Source organism: Hemitrygon akajei, chromosome 4 (genome assembly GCF_048418815.1).
Source record: "Hemitrygon akajei chromosome 4, sHemAka1.3, whole genome shotgun sequence".
NCBI lineage: Eukaryota > Metazoa > Chordata > Chondrichthyes > Myliobatiformes > Dasyatidae > Hemitrygon > Hemitrygon akajei.
This window is the reverse complement of record NC_133127.1, coordinates 45,747,318-45,765,657: the sequence shown is the minus strand read 5'-3', so window position 1 is coordinate 45,765,657 and position 18,340 is coordinate 45,747,318. Positions and strand designations below refer to the sequence as shown.

General features: G+C 40.5%; 1 protein-coding gene across 1 annotated transcript in view; it reads right to left on the bottom strand.

Annotated features, from left to right (window-relative positions):
- Positions 1-3,545: 3,545 nt before the first annotated feature.
- Positions 3,546-18,340, bottom strand: part of LOC140726291 (probable E3 ubiquitin-protein ligase HERC6) — a 47,727-nt gene continuing 32,932 nt past the window's right edge. The window contains exons 17-23 of the mRNA XM_073042475.1: positions 17,037-17,180; positions 14,094-14,260; positions 13,214-13,271; positions 9,248-9,315; positions 7,758-7,941; positions 6,307-6,409; positions 3,546-3,985 (exon numbers count right to left, since the gene is read on the bottom strand). Coding sequence (XP_072898576.1) covers positions 3,786-3,985; positions 6,307-6,409; positions 7,758-7,941; positions 9,248-9,315; positions 13,214-13,271; positions 14,094-14,260; positions 17,037-17,180 — 924 coding nt within the window. The 3' untranslated portion in view covers positions 3,546-3,785. The remainder of the gene's footprint in view (positions 3,986-6,306; positions 6,410-7,757; positions 7,942-9,247; positions 9,316-13,213; positions 13,272-14,093; positions 14,261-17,036; positions 17,181-18,340) is intronic.

Below are 18,340 nucleotides of genomic sequence, written 5' to 3'. Positions count from 1 at the left end.
TACACAGTCTATGGGAAACTTCACATTTCCATTTGTGAGCAATGGCTTTTGGCTGAATGATTCATAAGACAATAAGACATACAATAAGAGTTAGGCATTCAGCCCATTGAGTCTGTACTTCAATAAGTTATGGCTCTTCTGGGCACCACTTCAGGATTGAAGGACATCCATTTAGAAAAGAGATGCAGAGAAATTACTTCAGTCAGAGGGTGGTAAATCTGTGGAATTTGTTGCCATGAGCAACTGTGGAGGCTAAGTCATTGGGTGCATTTAAGGCAGAGATACAGAGGTTCTTAATTAGCCAGGGTGTCAAAGGCATGGGGAGAAGGCAGGGGAGTAGGGGTGACTGGCAGAATTGGATCCGTCCATGATTGAATAGCAGAACAGAATTGATGGGCCGGATGGCCTACTTCGGCTCCTGTATCTTATGGTTTTATGATTGACTAACCTCTGATTTCCTAAAGTCCATGGCAATTGGTATACCACCTGAGAAGGTTAAAGATTTGCTGTCTCCCCATAATATACACTTTCATGCAATGAGGGGTTCCTTAGAAACCTTGCCCCTTCATTAACTGCACCATTCCTGGATTTTACTGTCATTTCCCTCTTCGCAAAACGTTGGACTTGAGTTTGGGGCCAAAAGTTCAATGCAATTTTCTTCTCTCCTGATAGTGTACAATCGTCCAAGAGGGTCACGGCCTTGTCGTGGTTTGAAGGCTGCATGCCTCAATGACCCAGAGAGCTTTGCTGGCTAGAGTTGGGGCCTTATGCTTCAAGTTACCCATGCCAAACAGGTCAAAGGGTAGAGGCCAAACTAAGAGTGATCCACCAGACTGCCAGGTTCTGGGGTTCATCTCAGGTCTAATAAACCTAACAGGTCAAGCATCTGTTACAGAAGCAGCAACGAAGAATCCTTCCACATCTGTGCACAACAGTACGACCAAGGTCAGAGAGAGAGATAGAGGACTTTCATTGCCACCCTAAGTGCCTGTGGTGTAACAGGCAGTGAGTAAAGAAGTTATATTGTACAATGACTGCATCTTTTGGCACAGTTAAATGTGGAAATATTACTGATTCTCCACTTCAATGCATAAATTATTACCATCCCTTTAAGTGTGGTAGTAGTAGTAGTCTGATCACTGGAGTCTAGTATGATCTTCTCCTAAAGGGTTGTCTATTGGTGGGACTTCAGGTGGCTAAAGAGGCTGATCTGTGATCCATACACCATTCACGTGAGTGGTTTAGTTAGGAATCTAGTTAATCTAGTTAATGGTGATTACCAGCATGTTGATAGTGTGTTTCAAGAGATGGTACTACTATTGATGGTCAAGGTGTGTACTTACCCAGTTATGTGTTAACAGTGCTATATTTTTGTTTTCTACATGTACATTAATGAACCGATTGTGTTTTTCTGACAGTCTGCTTTTTATCACCATCATGCTGAGATTATTTTTTAAAATATACAGTATACACAAATAGAGTTTAATTTAATTTATATTCTCAGTTTTAATGCTGGGTATCAAATTCACATCACTGAATAATAATCCAAGCCTGTTGATAATTTTGTAAGAACTCCCTGCCATCACCCAGGTCTCATCATATATGAAGCACAGGCAGCGTTTACTGTTTACTCTTTAGCTTGCATCATATATTGGCGGAGGGGTAGATCACGTTGAGGAAACAGGTAGGCTGGAGAAGGACAGATTAGGAGAATGGGTAAGAAAGTGGCAAATGAAATACAGAGAACTCCTATGATCTGTGATGTGTTCTCTGAAAGCAGGTTCAACAGTAATTTACAAAAAGGTTTAAGTTGCATACTCAAAAAAAATTACCTCACTATTGGAATGAGCAGATAAGTATAACACAACTGATACACACACAGCAAGCTGAACAGCCTCCCTCTGCACTGTAAAATTCTGTGGATGTAAGAACACTGCTAGTTTCAGGAATTGTAAACAAAGTAGGTTACTGCTGATTGATAAATTTTAAGAGTGAGAGAGCTATGTAATGATTTCATTAAAATGTAGTGTTTCCTCTTGATATGTGATATGTTCTGTTTAAGTTCCCTTTCTGATTCCACTGTTTTTGTTTTATCTTTCAGATTCACTTTCAGTTTCCCTTCATCATTCTGACAGAACTCCAATAATGATGTTTCTCTGGAAATGTAAACCAAGCTGTGACACTGCAAAGGAAATGAGTCATGGAAATGGTACAGTGCCACACGCTTGCTTCTGGGTCAGAAGGTCATGGGTTCAAATCCCGAATGAGCTCAAATTAGGCTGCCACTTTATTGTAGTGCAGAAGGCTTGCTTCACTGCTAGAATGGCTATCTTTTGGAATGAGGTACATGGAGATCCTACCTGCCTCCACAAGGCAGCACAAAAGATCACATTACTTTGAAGTAGAGAGACCACACTGGAATGCGGGACTATGCACATCACCATAAAACCAAATTAAGTCATTATTGTACAGTCTGCTTATCTATTAATATTTGACAGATTGATATCCTAATGGAATCTGAGATTCTCTTTAACTGCTCAGCCAGTCTGAGCTCTTGCTACGTGACGACCAAGTGCAATAGAAAGGCGTAAAACTTACAGTAAAGAAATAAACCATAAAGTGCTATATCCCACTCCCTTAAACTTGTAGCTTTTAATTAATTTTCTCAGGTCTTTAAAAAAAGATTACCAACCTGAAATAGTAACTGTTTCTCTCACCATGCATGCTGTCTGGCCTATGAATTATTTACAGCATTTTGAATTCTTATACTGGTGATTGCTATTATTTCTTTATTAAGAGTCCCTCTCTGTGGATTGGCAGGTCTCAGTAGCATAGAGATCTCTGGAATCTCCAGCTGAATATTCGAAGGCAAGGCAGTACCTCGATTTCTTTATTACATAAATGCAATGGTTTTCAACCAGATCTTCAAGAGATGGTGCATCAGAAAGGCTGCATCCACCACTAAGGACCCTCAGCATCTGGGAAATACTCTCTTCTAAATACTACTATTAGGTAGGAGGTACAGGGGCCTGGAAATCATAGTCAATGATTCAGAAACAGCTTCTTCCTTCTGCCATCAGATTACTGATCAGTACATCAATCCATGACCACCACTTCATCATTTCTTCCTTTTGCTCAATTTAGCTTTATAATTTATTATAATTCTATGCCTCTGCGCTGTAAACCTCCCACAAAAGAACAAATTTCACGTAATTTTATTTAGTCTGTGGTAATTCTGATTTATATCTCGATGTTAAGCTAATAGGTAAATTAGCTACAGTAGCTTACTGTATGTTAATGACATAAAGAGTCAATGGAGTGACCATGTGTGAGAGAGGATAAGCTCTAGGGGTACAGGGAAATGAGAGGGTAATCCGACAAATGGAATTGTCTTCAGTGTCCAGCCACAGACACGATGGACCAAATATCTTCATACTGTATTGTTACGGATTGGCGACAGAGGAAACTTCACATTAATTTCAAATTCTTTTCCATTGAAACACAAGTTTGCAAAAAGAATACAAAATCTTCATCTTTTTTCATCATAATTTTTCACCCGGCTGATTATTATTTTATTTTTATTTTTTTTTTACACATCCCAAAAATGAACTGGAAAAAACAGGGAGGATGTCAGGAAGTTCAGCTGCACCTATAATGTTGGAGAGCTGAATAAAATTTTTGACAATTAACCTGTTTCACCTGGAAACAAGGATGACTTGCTTTAGTTTATCCAGGCCAGGTCCATCTGTTTCATTAAAAGGTGAAAGTTCCTTTGCTGATGAGCTTCATGCTCTTCGAAATGTATTGATCGCTGCCACCAGTTTTGTTCGAAGAGATTCTGAACTGGTGTACTCTGGAAGACGCAGGATGTTAAAACAATTCATTGCCTCTGGATAATCATTTTCAGTCAACTCACATGAGGAAATAAATATCTTTATGTACTGCAGTCCCATCGCTAGAATTTGACGATATCCTGTGACAAATGCTGAAAAAGGTACATGTAAAAGTTTGTTGCATGATCTGAAAAATTGTATTCCACTTGTGAGCCTTCTATCAAGGCAGTATTTGAAAATAGCAGGCAAGAAATTAAAAAAACAAAATGGCTGCCACATCACAATCAAAGATTTGTCCTACTCCTCGATTCCTTCCTCAATGCAATATTTTTTCTACTTCCAAGTGTTTAGGGATTTCCTTTAATATCTTTTTCCACTCTCCTATCTGGAGGTGAATTCTGAATTGTGATGCTATTTTTTTTAAACTCATGCACCTTCAGCTTCTTCTGCCAAGCACTTTCTGACTATCTTGTTATCATATTCTGAAAGTATTTACTCGTTTTCCCTATCCAAACACTTCATGACTTTATAGAAACATAGAAACGGAAAGCCTACAGCACCATACAGGCCTTCCGGCCCACAAAGTTGTGCCGAACATGTCCTTACCTTAGAAATTACTAGGCTTACTATAGCCCTCAATTTTACTAAACTCCATGTACCTATCCAAAAGTCTCTTAAAAGACCCTATCTCAATCAGACCCTTTATCTCAATGAGTCTGCACTAGTACTAATTCTGCCAGGGAGCTCTCCCTGGATTCACCTTCACACCGAGGTCAATTCCCAGTAACCAATTACCAACCAACCATACCAACCAATGTCTTTATGATGTTAAATTCTGGCAAATGAGACTAGCTTAGAGGGGCTACTTGGTTGGTATGGATGAGTTGGGCCAAAGGGCCTGTTTCTGTGTCATGGTATTCCATGATTCAACCCAGAGGAATCCCATGAGGTTGCTGGGAGAAGTTCCACAGTCACAGTACAGAGATTGGGAACGGGCAGTCACTAAACTGGGGCAGCAACTTTAACCCTGATTGAACATCAATAACCAAAAGCTCAGTCCAGAAGGTTCTGAGAAATGATAGATCCTTTTCAATACACCCTTTAAATAACAGAGTGTGAGCCTATAAATCCATGAGAAAAATCTTCTTTGTTTTAAACAAACATGATTAACTTTTGGACACAATTCACATTAACTATTTTAACACAGAGTCTTCAAAATAATAGAGTCAAAGACAACTTCCAAGTGCTTGTAATTTTAGAGCTCTTACCCATCAAAGTAAAACTTCCTGTGACAAAAGACTAATTGAAAATTGAAGCAAATAATTTGTGGACTTGAAAGGGCACAGATGTCACCTTGGTTTGGGGGCATGCAAGGAAGTGACAGATTGGCCTCATTAGTCTATATGGGGGTCAACAGTTAACTTGATTGCCTGAGTGAGTTTATTCAAGCTCCCATCTTTCATTGTCACTCTGCCCAAATCCTGGAGCACCTTCCACAATAACAAGGAGGAAAGGCAGCTCACCCCACCCTTTCCAGACAATCAGGATGAGCAATAAAGGCCAATTATTAAAAAAGATATTCATTTATTGCATGTAAATTTCAGCAAAAACCTAAGCTTTTATTGTCTACTAACTAGCCTTAAAATGAACACTGTTATGTCCTTCCTGATTTGGTTTGTTATTTTACTTCTAATTATTAGCTCTCACTGCTTACTTGTAAGTTCACAGCAGTTGTTGATTACTTATTATAGCATTAAGAAATTAGCTCTTGTATCAGGTCAAAAGTTTCCCCATCATATTAGCAACTGGAATAACTTTATTGAAACATACTACCTAATCTTTATGGAATTATTATTTGTGGCAGCTTACTGCACACCATATGACTACTGCATGTGACTGCATTTTAAAAAACGTCATTTATTGTGAGGACTATATTTAAAGGGATGTGAGATATGTGCATTAGTCTTTCTGCTTGTATGGACAGAGTGCTGGTCATTCCTCATTGGTAAAGTCTTGGTTTACTTTTCTGAATTTATCACTTTGTTCTGGGTTTCCCCATGAAAGCAATTGGCTTCTCTGTGGCTAATCTGTTGGACCACTCTTCATAAAACCACATGTATTTAACCTGGACTGAACAATTGGAAAAAAGGGCCATTATGGACTTTTGTAACGGAATAATAGACCGGCCCTGGGTGACAAAATCACAATGGAAGCGCACAGCCTTTTGGAAATACTTCATCTCACCTTAATTAGGAGATCTGGAACGCGGAACAGTACAACAATGTACAGGCCTTTCGGCCCACTATGTTGTGCTGGCCTATATAAACCAACTCCAGATTAGGGAGTACGCTTTCTTAGCCACACTATCAACATGTGCTGAAACTTTAATGGATCTAAGTACTTGGACCTGAAGTTCCCTATTCCTGCAAAGAATCCTGCTATTAACTTTGTAAGAGCTCAATGATGTACTTACATAGAAAGAGTTTTTTCTGATCAGGAAACATCTGATGAAAAACCTCCCAGAATATCTTGATGGTTGGGTGCGATCTGTGATAGGTTCCCTGATAGCTGGTATTCTGTTTGAAAAATATCATTAGTGCTTACAGAAGAATACAGGGGAGAAAGATGAATGATGAAAACATCCAGTTATCTCTGCCTTGAATTTTGTAAGGACCTTGTGGAGAGTATCAAACAAAAGATTTAGACATTGAGCAACATTTATTCAGGTTATCAAAAATCTGGACGGAGGTATCAAAAACAAGAGGGCATTGCATTAAGGTGAGAGGAATGAGCTTCGAGAGGAGTTCTACTAAACAAAGAGCGATTGGTATCTGGACTGTGCTGTCAAAGGAGATGGTGGAACACAAGCAGCGTGTTAGCATCTGTCCATGTTGGCAACGACTCAGTAGATGGGTATTATACACTCAGCCATAAAATTGTCGGTTAAGAGAGTCAAGCACCAAGATCGAGACCTGACACCCAAAAGCATTACTGAGGTTAGGGGGCACTGTGGGATGAGATGATAAATCAAGGCCTCTTCTGATCTCCGAAGTGAGCACAAAAGATCATGCAGCACAGTCCAAAGGCAGGCAGACAATTTACCCTTAAGGTAATATCTTTTGGCCAATATAGGTTCCTTGCTCAACATTACTTAAAACTCATTTTCTGGTTATTACTTACACTGTCATTTTGTGGGGGTTTGTTGTGACAGTCCTATAAAAAATATTTCAACAGGTGTAAATTATTCTGAGATGTACCAATGGTGAAATAAGAGGTTATTAAAAAAAAAAATGAGAGGCTGGTGGGGCAGAGATATGTCTCTACCAAAGCACTCCTTCTCTCTGCTAGCCTGCAGATTGCCTTTGGGCAAGGTGTAGCACCTATTCAGCGCCCCCCTCCCCGATCAGGGTCAAGTGAAGCCTTTTGCAAGGTCGTATGAGCAGCTGTTTCATAATCACGTCCTGGTTATGCAACCTCTGACATCAGGCAATCGCTGAAGAGCATTGATAGTGGCTGGGGTCACCCGTCTCATGATGACACTACCCAGAAGGTGGCAATGGCAAACCTCTTCTGTAGAAAAATTTGCCAAAAGCAATCACGGTCATGGTGGAAGATCATGATCGCCTGTGTCATATGACACAGCACTTGATGATAATATAGAGAGCTTTTATGTTTCATTTCAGATGTTTGCAACATTAATTCTCTTAGTTGGTGTAATTGATCATCTGTTTATAAGTAACACAATACTGAAGACCACCCTTCATACGTATGATGATCACTGAGCACACTGACAGCAAGAGGTCTTTCTATGCTAAATACAGCATTGTTATCTTAGAGCTCTTTGTGGGAGCCTGATGTATACAAATTGTCTGTCAGTTTTCCCTATGCTAAATGCTCTTGAAAAGTAAGGTAGAATTTTCAAACCTCTTCCAGTATTTGCCAGTCATACTCAATGCTTCCAATCAACATGTCTTTCAGCTCTTGAGGTTGGAATAACTTTATCAATTTTTCATCCAAAACGTGGTAGAATCCTTTTCTAAGTTCGTCAAAGAGTTTCTTGATTGAAGTTTCGAATATGTAATTCAAGCAGGAATCTACAAATTTCTTCCTTTGATTATGAAGAGAAAACAAAATTTAAAATGCATTAACAACGCTCAATGAAATAAAATATTTTACTTTAGTCAATTATTGATGTAGGGATCATGAGGATTGCCAGCATTTTTATGTCCATCCCTAACTGGTTCTGAATTGATGAGGCAATTAAGCACTAGGCACACTGTTAGGTATGTCTTTACATATAGACTACCGTGGGTAAAGCAAGCATATATCCTTTCCTGTAGGACATAAGCAAACCAGATGGGGTTTTAATTAGAGTCATACAGCATTGAAACAGGCTTTTAAATCCAGCTCATCCATGCTGTGCTGCCCAGCAAGTTAATCCCATTGCCCAGATCTGACCCAGAGTCCTCTAAACCTCTCCTCTCTAAGCACTTATCTAGATGGTATCTACGAATTGCTAATGTGCTGGGTCAACCAACATTTCTGGCAGCTCATTTCAAATGCACACCATCCTACAGTATGGGTGAAAAAGCTGCTCCTGATGTCTTATTAAATATCTCACCTATCATATTAATCAATATCAATCCAGTAGTTTTATTACAACCACTCCTAAAACTAGTATTCATTCCAGACTGAATAATTTCATTTTAAATCTCTCAACTGGTATGGTTGGATTTGAACCTGCTGATCCATTAACTTTTCCAATGCACTACAATGCAAATAAGCAGCAAGAAAACACCAGCTCCTCATTTGGGACTGCTGGCCACACACTTAAAACTTGTATGCACAGGACATCCCTTGCCTGTTTTGCAAGGGAGGAGAGATGAACAACAAACGTGCTCATTTTTGTTACACCTTGAATATTGTAAAGTGCTCCCAGGGATATTGTGAGAGTCTATCACAATGGAGAAAGATTGACACTGAGCTACTCAAGGTGGAATTTATTCAAAGGATGAAAAATTTGGATGCTGGTATCAAAAATAGATTTTGCTGGGATAGAGGGCAAGACAAGCTGGCCAGGCCACCAGGGTTTGAAAGTCAGGATGATTTTTTTTTGATGGGGTGCCAATGCAGATCAGCAGGCAGAGGGTTGAAGGGTGAGCATCAGTATGAATTGGCCAGGTCAGCACAGCCTTGGCTGAGGTTTCAGTAGGACAATGGAAACAAACCAGGTGACAGCAGGAACAGCTCGGTGTGGATAAAGAAAGCTTAGGTTGATGTCTTGCAATGGGATGGAGCCAGCAGAGATTCCATGGAGCTGGGAATGGGACGAACTTGTGGAGGAAATATTGTCAGTTCTAAGGCTCTAAAAAGACATGCCCTGGTTGTAGCTCAATTGCTGTTATATAACTCACTTGTTCTTGGTGGTCAGATGTCCGTTTCCACCATTTGGAATGACAACATCCCGTTCTTGCCAACGCATCTACAGAAGAAGAGTTAGTTATGAGCAGTTCTAGTTCCTAATGATTACCAAGGTTACTTAATATTCAGCTAATAATTAGTAATTCCAAAAGTGTTAAGATGACTAAATTTAAAGAATATGCAGGAGCAGAAATACTTGGTGATAAACACACATAAACACCAATTGTGCTGCAGCTGGAGTACATGGTCCATTTCAGTAAGGAAACAAAGCAGGCGTGAGGAATTATACTAGGGAGAGATTAAATAAGGAGAAGCTATGCACAGTGGTAGGTATGTCAGTAACCAAAGAAGGCAGGTATGGTAGAAGGGATTTATTTCAAGAGGAGTAGAATATAAAAATGAGATAATGCTGACGCTTTATAAGACACAAGTCAGGCCACACCTGGAGTATTGTCAAAAGTTCTGGGCCCCGTATCTCAGAAAGGATATGCTGTCATTGGAAAGAGTCCAAAGGAGTTTCACGAGGATGATTCTGGGAATGAAGGGGTCAACATATGGGCATTTAGGGGCAGTTGACAATACTCCAGGTGTGGCCTGACTTGTGTCTTATAAAGCCTCAGCATTATCTCCTTGTTGTTATATTCTATTCCCCTTGAAATGAATGTCAACTTTGCATTTGCCTTCTTTATCACAGACTCCACCTGCAAACTATAACCTACTTGGAGTCCTGCACTGGGACTCCCAAGACCCTTTGCACCTCTGATGTTTGAATTTTCTCCCCATTTAGAAAATAGTCTGGACTTTTGTTCCTTTTACCAAAAGGTATTATCATACATTTCCCAGCATTGTGTTCCATCTGCCACTTTTTTGCCCATTCTTCCAATTTGTCCAAGTCCTTCTGTAATTGCATTGCTTCCCCAGCACTACCTACCCCTCCACCCTTTGTCATAACATCTGCAAACTTTGCCATAAATCCATCTAAATAATTATCTAAATTATTAACAAATGGAGTGAAAAGTAGCGGTCCTAATACTGACCCTTGAGGAACACCACTAGTCACTGGCGGCCAACCAGAAAAGGTCCCTTTTATTCCCACTTGCAGCCTCTGCCTGTCAGCCATTTCTTTATCCATGCCAGTACCTTTCCTGTAATGCCATGGGATATTATCTTGTTAAGGAGCCTCATGTGTGGCACCTTTTCAAATACCTTCTAAAAATCAAAGTAAATGACATCCACTGCCTCTCCTTTGTCCACCCTGCTTGTTACTTCCTCAAAGTACAGATTTGTCAGGAAAGATTTCCCTTTATAGAAACCATGTTGATTTTGACTTATTTTATCACTGGTCTCTAAGTACCCTGAAACCTCATCCTTAATACTGGACTCCAACAATTTCCCAACCACTGAGGTTAGGCTAATGACCTATAACTTCCTTTCTTTTTCTATAACTACGGCTCTGGGATGTAGTCCATCTGGTCCAGTTGACTTATCTACCATAAGACCTTTCAGTTTGCCTAGCACCCCTTTCCTTTGTAAAAGCAATGGCGTTCGCTCCTGCTCCCTTACACTCAGACCTCTGGCACACGGAAGACAGATGCAAAGTACTCATCAAGTTCATCTGCCATTCTTCTGTCCCCCTTTATTACCTTACCATCATTTTCCAGTGGTCCAATATCTACTCTCTCCTCTCCCTTTTTATCTTTATATGAATGAAAAAACTTCAAGTATCCTGCTTTATGTTATTGGCCAGTTTGCCCTCATATTTCATCTTTTCCCTTTATGTGGCTTTATTAGCTTCTGTTTGTTGGATTTTAAAAACTTCCCAATCATCCAACTTCCCTCTCACTTTTGCTATATTTTATGCCATTTCGTTGCTTTTTATGCAGTCCTTAACTTCCCTTGCCACAATTGCCTAACCCTGCCATTTGAGAACTTATTCTTCTATGGGACATATGTATTCTGCGCTTTGAGAACTATTCCCAGAGTTTAGGAGAACAATGGCATCTAATGAAGACTCCTTTGCTTGCATTTCAGAAACAGCTTTATTTCTATCTTCAATATCTCTATTTTTCCTTTTCAGAGTTCCTTTGAGGACTCTGAGCTGGAGTGACATGCTGACCAGTTCTGTGCGGGAATGGGACCGACTCTTGGGGTCTTACGACTGGCCGCTATTCAATATGCCAAGGACACGGCCTAGAAGACTAGCATGCCTTCAGGATTCTGGGATTCCATGGCTCTGGAGGCAGGTGGACTCGAGGTTGATGCTGTTGCAGAAAATTGGTGCGTCATAGGAGATGGAAGATCAAAAGCAGCGAGCTGGCTGCTGGCTGTGTGCCCAGAGACCCGAGTTCTTTGGCACAGAGCTCGGAAAAGACAATGCAACAGACTTCTAACATCGTAAATCAGCAGGTCATTTGTTATGTCCCCTCTCTCGCTGTGAAACGGGGACACCTCTTTTTCCCTTATTAGGGAGACACAGAGCCTGTAGTATGATGAATACTGGGTGAACATGTAGTCTTTGGGGTACTGCAAGTCTGTGTCTTTATTGATGCTTTGCTGCACACTTGAGTGCTCGGTGGGGGGGGACACTGATACTTTTTTGCTGGTGAGGGAACAGGGGCCGTTGTTGCTCTGCTGCTGCTTATGGGTAGAGAGAGCGGGGAGGACTCTGGAGTTCTAACATTTAACCGTCATTCATTCTTTGGGGCACTCCCCTGTTTTTGTGGATGCTCGTGAAGAAAAAGAATTTCTGTGTACATTGTATACGTTTCTCCGACATTAAAATATACCTTTATCTTTGAAAATTCAGCCACCTCTGTTCTGCGATCATCTCTGCCAGTATCCCCCTCCAATCCACCTGGGCAAGCTCCACTCTCTCATGCCTCTGTAATTCCCTTTATTCCATTGAGATACTGATACATGTGAGTTACACTTCTCCCTCTCAGATTGGAGTATGAATTCAATCATAATATGATCATTGCCTCCTAAGGGTTCCGTTACCTTAATCTCTCTAATAAAATCAGTATTATTGCACAACACCCAATCTAAGGTAGCCTTTCCCTGAGTAGGCTCAAGAACAAGCTGCTCTAAAGCCATCTTGTAGGCATTCAACAAATTTCCTCTCTTGTGACCCAACACCCTGCATACTGAAGCCCCCCATTACAATTGTGTCATTACCCTTATTGCATGCCCTTTCCAGCTCCCTTTGCAATCTCAACCCCACATCTTGGCAAGTATTTGGAGGCCTATATATGATTTCCATATGCTTTTTCCCCCCACTCTTGCAGTTTCTTAACTCCATCCACAAAGATTTGATATTCTCTGACCCTATGTCACCTCATTCTAAAGATGTAATTCCATCTCTTACCAACAGAGCCACACCACCCCTTTCCTGTCCTTTCGATACAAAGTATGTCCTTTGATATTTAGCTCCCAACTATGAGCTTCTTTCAGCTATGACTCAGTGATGACCACAATATCATACTGACCAATCTCTAACTGTGTCATGAGTTTGTCCACTTTACTACAAATACTATGTGCATTTAAATATAGCACCTCCTGTCCTGCATTCTTCACCCTTTTGAATTTTCCTCTGAACTCTTTGCACTGCCTGCATTTGTACCCAATTATTGGCTTGTCCTTCCTTACATTCATATTACACCCATCATCTACTTGTAAACCTACTGGCTCATCCTTGGCTCTATCGTCCCGGTTCCCAAATCCCTGCCGTATTAGTTTAAACCGCTCCTAACAGCCTTGAATGTTGCAAAGTGCTCCTAAGGACACGTGGGAGTGTATCAAATGAAAGACTGACACTGAATCCCAGAAGTGAGGGGTTTACACAGATGTGGATAGTGATATCAAAAACAAGAGGATATTAGCTTAAGGTAAGAGAAAGGAGTTCTGAAAGAGAGATAAGCAATCTGCTGATAGAACTCAGCAGTACATCGTTTTGTACTCACCGTACAGTCCATTTCCAGCTCTTCAATCTTGTCATAGATCAAAATGTTTTGCAGGTGGCTGGAAACAATCAGGAAAGAAAAGCCCTTAGATTCATTACATCACTTGGAAAATCACAGAAACATCAGAGTTGCAATTTAAGTTTGTATTGAAAATAATTGTGAACAAAAATAAAACTGGACTAAATAAAACAGGAGTCTTTTCTGCTGTTGACTGCAGGGACAAGAATAAAACTGGTCGAAGTTTGCATTCCATCTTGTAGCAGAGGCCACATGGCCTTGGCTGATTTAGATACAATACATAATGTGGGACAAGAAAGGGACTGCCGCATAACTTAGTGAAATCTAAATGAATCGCACCCATATTAATGTGTGTATCTGCCTTCTACGTCAGGCAGTGAGGAGCTCCAAGATACAATTTTTCAGAATGTGCTGGCAGTTTATAGTACTCCACAGATTTGGACAAGTCTGCAGCGGCTTTCTGCTGAGAATCACTTCTTGCAGCCAGCCCTCAACGATCCTCCCTCTTCCCTTTGAACCCCCCAATTCCACAGAAGTAACAATTTTACATTTTTATGGAGGATTTGGGAATATCAGATGATGTGTTTCACACTGATTGTGATGCTCTCAAATCATTCTGACATGGATGTGAAAGGGACTATATAAATGTAGTATTCCCTTATTTCTTAGAATGACATTCAAATGACTCGCAGCTGAACTGAGACCTGAATTGATCTCAGTATCTTTCTTTGTGCAACTTGGTCTCACTCCTATTTGTGCTCCTCATTTTTCTCTGCATATAAATCAATAATTTCCACATTGCACCCAAACTGGCAACCGTAACATTTTTCAACATACAACTCCCTCTGGTGTAAGGACTTACTTATGCAATTCTAGATCCACTTCAAACACATCTTCCAAAGTCGGCTTGATGTCCAGTAGCTTCTTAAACAGTGCGAGTGGCAAAGGGATAGAGATCAAACACTTATTATACACAACAAGACCGCACAATACTCCAAGTAGGAAGTAGTCTTGAATTGGCACTGAGACCTATAATAATGACAACAGAACCAGAAAAATGTAACAGTTGATTGACAAAAAGTATAAATCTTCCTCTTTAGGCTCTCCGGAGACAATGACACAGCAGAAACTATTTGAAACATTTTAAACACATATTGATTAGTTTATATTCTGTAATAATCACATTACAATATCCAAACCATTCTCCTAGATTAATGCAAATCCACGGTAATATCTGAAAGAAATCCCAGCGTGGAAAAATTGCGTGGTATCACGAGGTTATCTCACTTTTTGGATGGTCTCAAAATAAAACAGTTGATGAGTATGTGGGAGAGAGCGAGTTTCAGGATCAATGTGAATGGGACTGATAAGATGGCATGGACTGAATATGTTGATTAGCTTCCTTCTTGATTGTAATATATCAGAATCACATACAGGAATTCACTGTGCTGTTGAGTTTAGAAATAACAACAGCATAATAGAGGACTTGTGTCTTGGAACTCATCTCATGGCTTCGTTGTCTAACATTGAAGCCAGGTTCACACATTCATAAAGAGTACATACATCATTTATACATCCCTTAACTCTGGAACAGAGTCTTCCTTTGCTGACTGGTTGCATCACAGCCTGATATGGAGGCTCCAATGCACAGGATCACAAGAAGCTGCAGAGGGTTGTAGACTCTGCCAGCTCCCATCATGGGCACAAGCCTTCCCACCATTGAAGACATCTTCACAAACAGGCAGCATCTCTCACTAAAGACCCTCAGCATCCAGGACATGCCTTCTTCTCTTTACTGCCATCAGGGGCAGAAGCCTGAAGACCCACACTCTGTTTCAGAAACAGCTTCTTCTCCTCTGCTATCAGATTTCATTAATGGCCTATGAACCCATAAACACCACCTTGTTATTCTGATGATTTTGCATTACTAATTTACTTTGTCATTTATAGCAATTTTATATCTTTGCACTGAACTGCTGTCACAAAATAACAAATTCCATATCATAAAAACAAGAGAAAGTCTGCAGATGCTGGAAATCCAAAGCAACGCACACAAAATGCTGGAGGAACTCAGCAGGCCAGACAGCATCTATGGAAATGAACAAATAGTCGACATTTTGGTCCCTACTTCAGGACTAAGAGTGACTACTAAGACTACTTCCGGCTGGTGGCGTAGTGGCATCAGTGCTGGACTTCAGGGCGACAGGTTCCCGAGTTCGAATCCAGCCGGCTCCCTTACACGTTTTCCATCCGTGCTGGGTTGAGCATTGAGCTAGCAACTCAGCCTCATGAAAAAAAAAGGGGATGCTAAAGAAATTCCACATGATGAGCAAACACCAAAAAGATCGGTGCAAAAAGCTTGTCATGACGGTGCCCCGACGACTCCACCAGGAGTTAAGGGCATCTCTCTCTCTCTCTCTCTCTCTCTCTCTCTGTCCTAAGGAAGGGGGAAGCTGCCAGAATAAAAAGGTGGGGGGGGAGGGGAAGGAGGCTAGCTGAAATTTCATATCATATAAGACAGTGATAATGAACCCCATTCGGATTCTTTTTTTAGTTTATGCATATTAATCAGCCAGGGCTCTTTTATCTTGGTTGTAAAATGAAGTCCAAAGCAGTGATCAGATGAATTGAATAAGTGAGAGATTTGGTGGCAATGTTGCATAAGTAGAAATTAGTTTGTTTATGTTGGCCTGAACCCCACCTCCTGATCAATGATGAAACAGCAGTTGATATTCTGAGAGATGAAGAGTTGGTGTTCCGGGGGACTTGGACACACGAATCACTAAGAGCAAACATCCAAGTGTATCAAACAATCAGGAACCTACATAGACCTACACTGCATGAGGATTTCAGTGGAGAAGTAGGGATCTCTTGCTCCAAGTGTATAGACCCCTGATGCAAGGACAACAGCAATAATGTGTGCAGGGATTGATTGAAACATTTTTTATCTAGTCTTTTCCAGCTTCAGGGAGGTTGCAGTTAGACTGAGCTAGGGAAAGGAGTCAATATATGATTGAAAATGCCTCTTGTTAATCCAGGATTGGATGCCATTTGAGCAGATTGATAGTTTATAAATGACACCAGGCAATGGAGATGGTGGTATTATGAGGATTACAGCAGAGAAAACAAGTTGTTTGGACCACAATGTTGTGCCAAACAAATTAAACACCTAATAAGACTGATACCTTCCACTTTCACAATGCCCATATCACTCTATTTTCTACACATTATGTCCCCATTTAAAAGCTTCTTAAACACTACTATCGTGTCTGTCTCTTCTACCATCCCTGACAGCGCATTCCAAGCACCCATCACTCCGTGTAAAGAACTTGCTCCCCACATTTCCCTTAAACTTACCCTCTCTCGCCTTAAGTATATGTCTTCTAGTATTAGATGTTTCAGCCCTGGAAAAATGATACTGGCCATCTACTCTATCTATGCCTCTCAATCTCAAACTTCTATCAGGTCCCCCCTCAGGCACCATTGCTCCTGAGCAAATAACCCAAGTTTGTCCAGCCTCTCTTTATAGCACGTCCTCTATTCTTGGCAGCATCCTAGTAAACATCTTGGGTACCCTCTCCAAAGCTCCATGTTCTTCCATTCATGTGGAGACTAGAACTGAATGCAGGTGTGACCAAACGAAAGTTTTATAAAGCTGCAGAGCTTGGGATCTTATGGAATGCATTATGATTTATAAGGAAAGGTGTGCAGAAGTTGTTGGAGCAGATTAGAATGGATTGATGAGCGTGCAAGGTTTATCAGTGTGAGCTGTTGTATGATTTTCTTCGTTAATTAACATACTCACCTGAGAAGGAAGCCAAATAGATCCAGTGCTTTGAAAATGAATAAACATGTTTGAATCTCGATGAACCAGCCTTTCAAATACAGACGTGAAGAATTCCCTCTTGATAGCTTCCAAATCAACACCAGGCTCGCCTTTAAATTCCACCTGAAAAAGGATGCAAATGTTTGTGCAGAGGAAAGGTGACAAGAGTAACTTCCTGAAAATTGTGTTATTTGTCTACCAGCACTGCACTTTCTTTGTAACCACAACACTATATTCTGCAATCACTTTTTCATCTTACGAGCTCAAAGTAATTATGTGTGGTCTGCTACGTCTGGATGACACACAAAAGCTTTTCACTAGATATCATTACATGCATCAGTAATAAACTAATCCAAACAAAATCCAGCAACTTCTTTACAATTCAGAATGAATTTAAAAGTTGGAGTTTAATTTTCTCAGCAGCAGAGACGTGAATAGAACATATTACTAACTCAGCTTACCCAGTAACTGGATGCCAGGCTAATAAGTTAATCAATACTGTACATTCCTGTATATCTTATGAATCCATGTTGCTACACACTACAGTCAGCCCTCCTTATCCGTGGGGAATTGGTTCCAGGACCCCCCGCGGATACCAAAATTCGCGGATGCTCGAGTCCCTTATTTAACATGTATCAGTGTGGTGGTCTTCAGGACCCGGCGGAACCCCAGACTTTATTTAACGTGTCTTAGTGTAGTGAACATTAGGACCTGGTGGTGAAACTCTGAATCTACAGTGTTTCTGTTCATGAAAATAATCATGATCGCAATTGAAAATAAGGTGGAAGTAATAAAGCGATCGGAAAGAGGTGAAGCGCCATCGGTCATTGGAAAAGCGTTAGGCTACAGTTGGTCAACGATTGGAACAATTTTAATGTAGAATGTGAAAGGCCCTGCCCCGATGAAAGCTACAATTATTACTAAGCCACGCAGTGGTTAAATTATTGAAATACGTATGTTTAAGTGTTTTATATGCATAGAAAGGTAAAATATGTACTATATACTAAGAACAACGTTTGACTAACAGATGCAAAATAAACCAGATGTACCTGTTCCCACTTCAAATCTGACTTAAAGACGGACTCAGGAATGGAACTCATTCATAACCCGGGGACTGCCTGTACTTTTAAGTTATTTCTAAATTACTTATAATACCTAATACAATGTAAGTGCTATGTAAATAGTTGTTATACTGTATTGTTTAGGGAATAATGACAAGAAAAAATAGTCTGTACATGCTCAAACAATAAGTGCTGGAGACAGAACTTCCAGGTTTTTGCGCT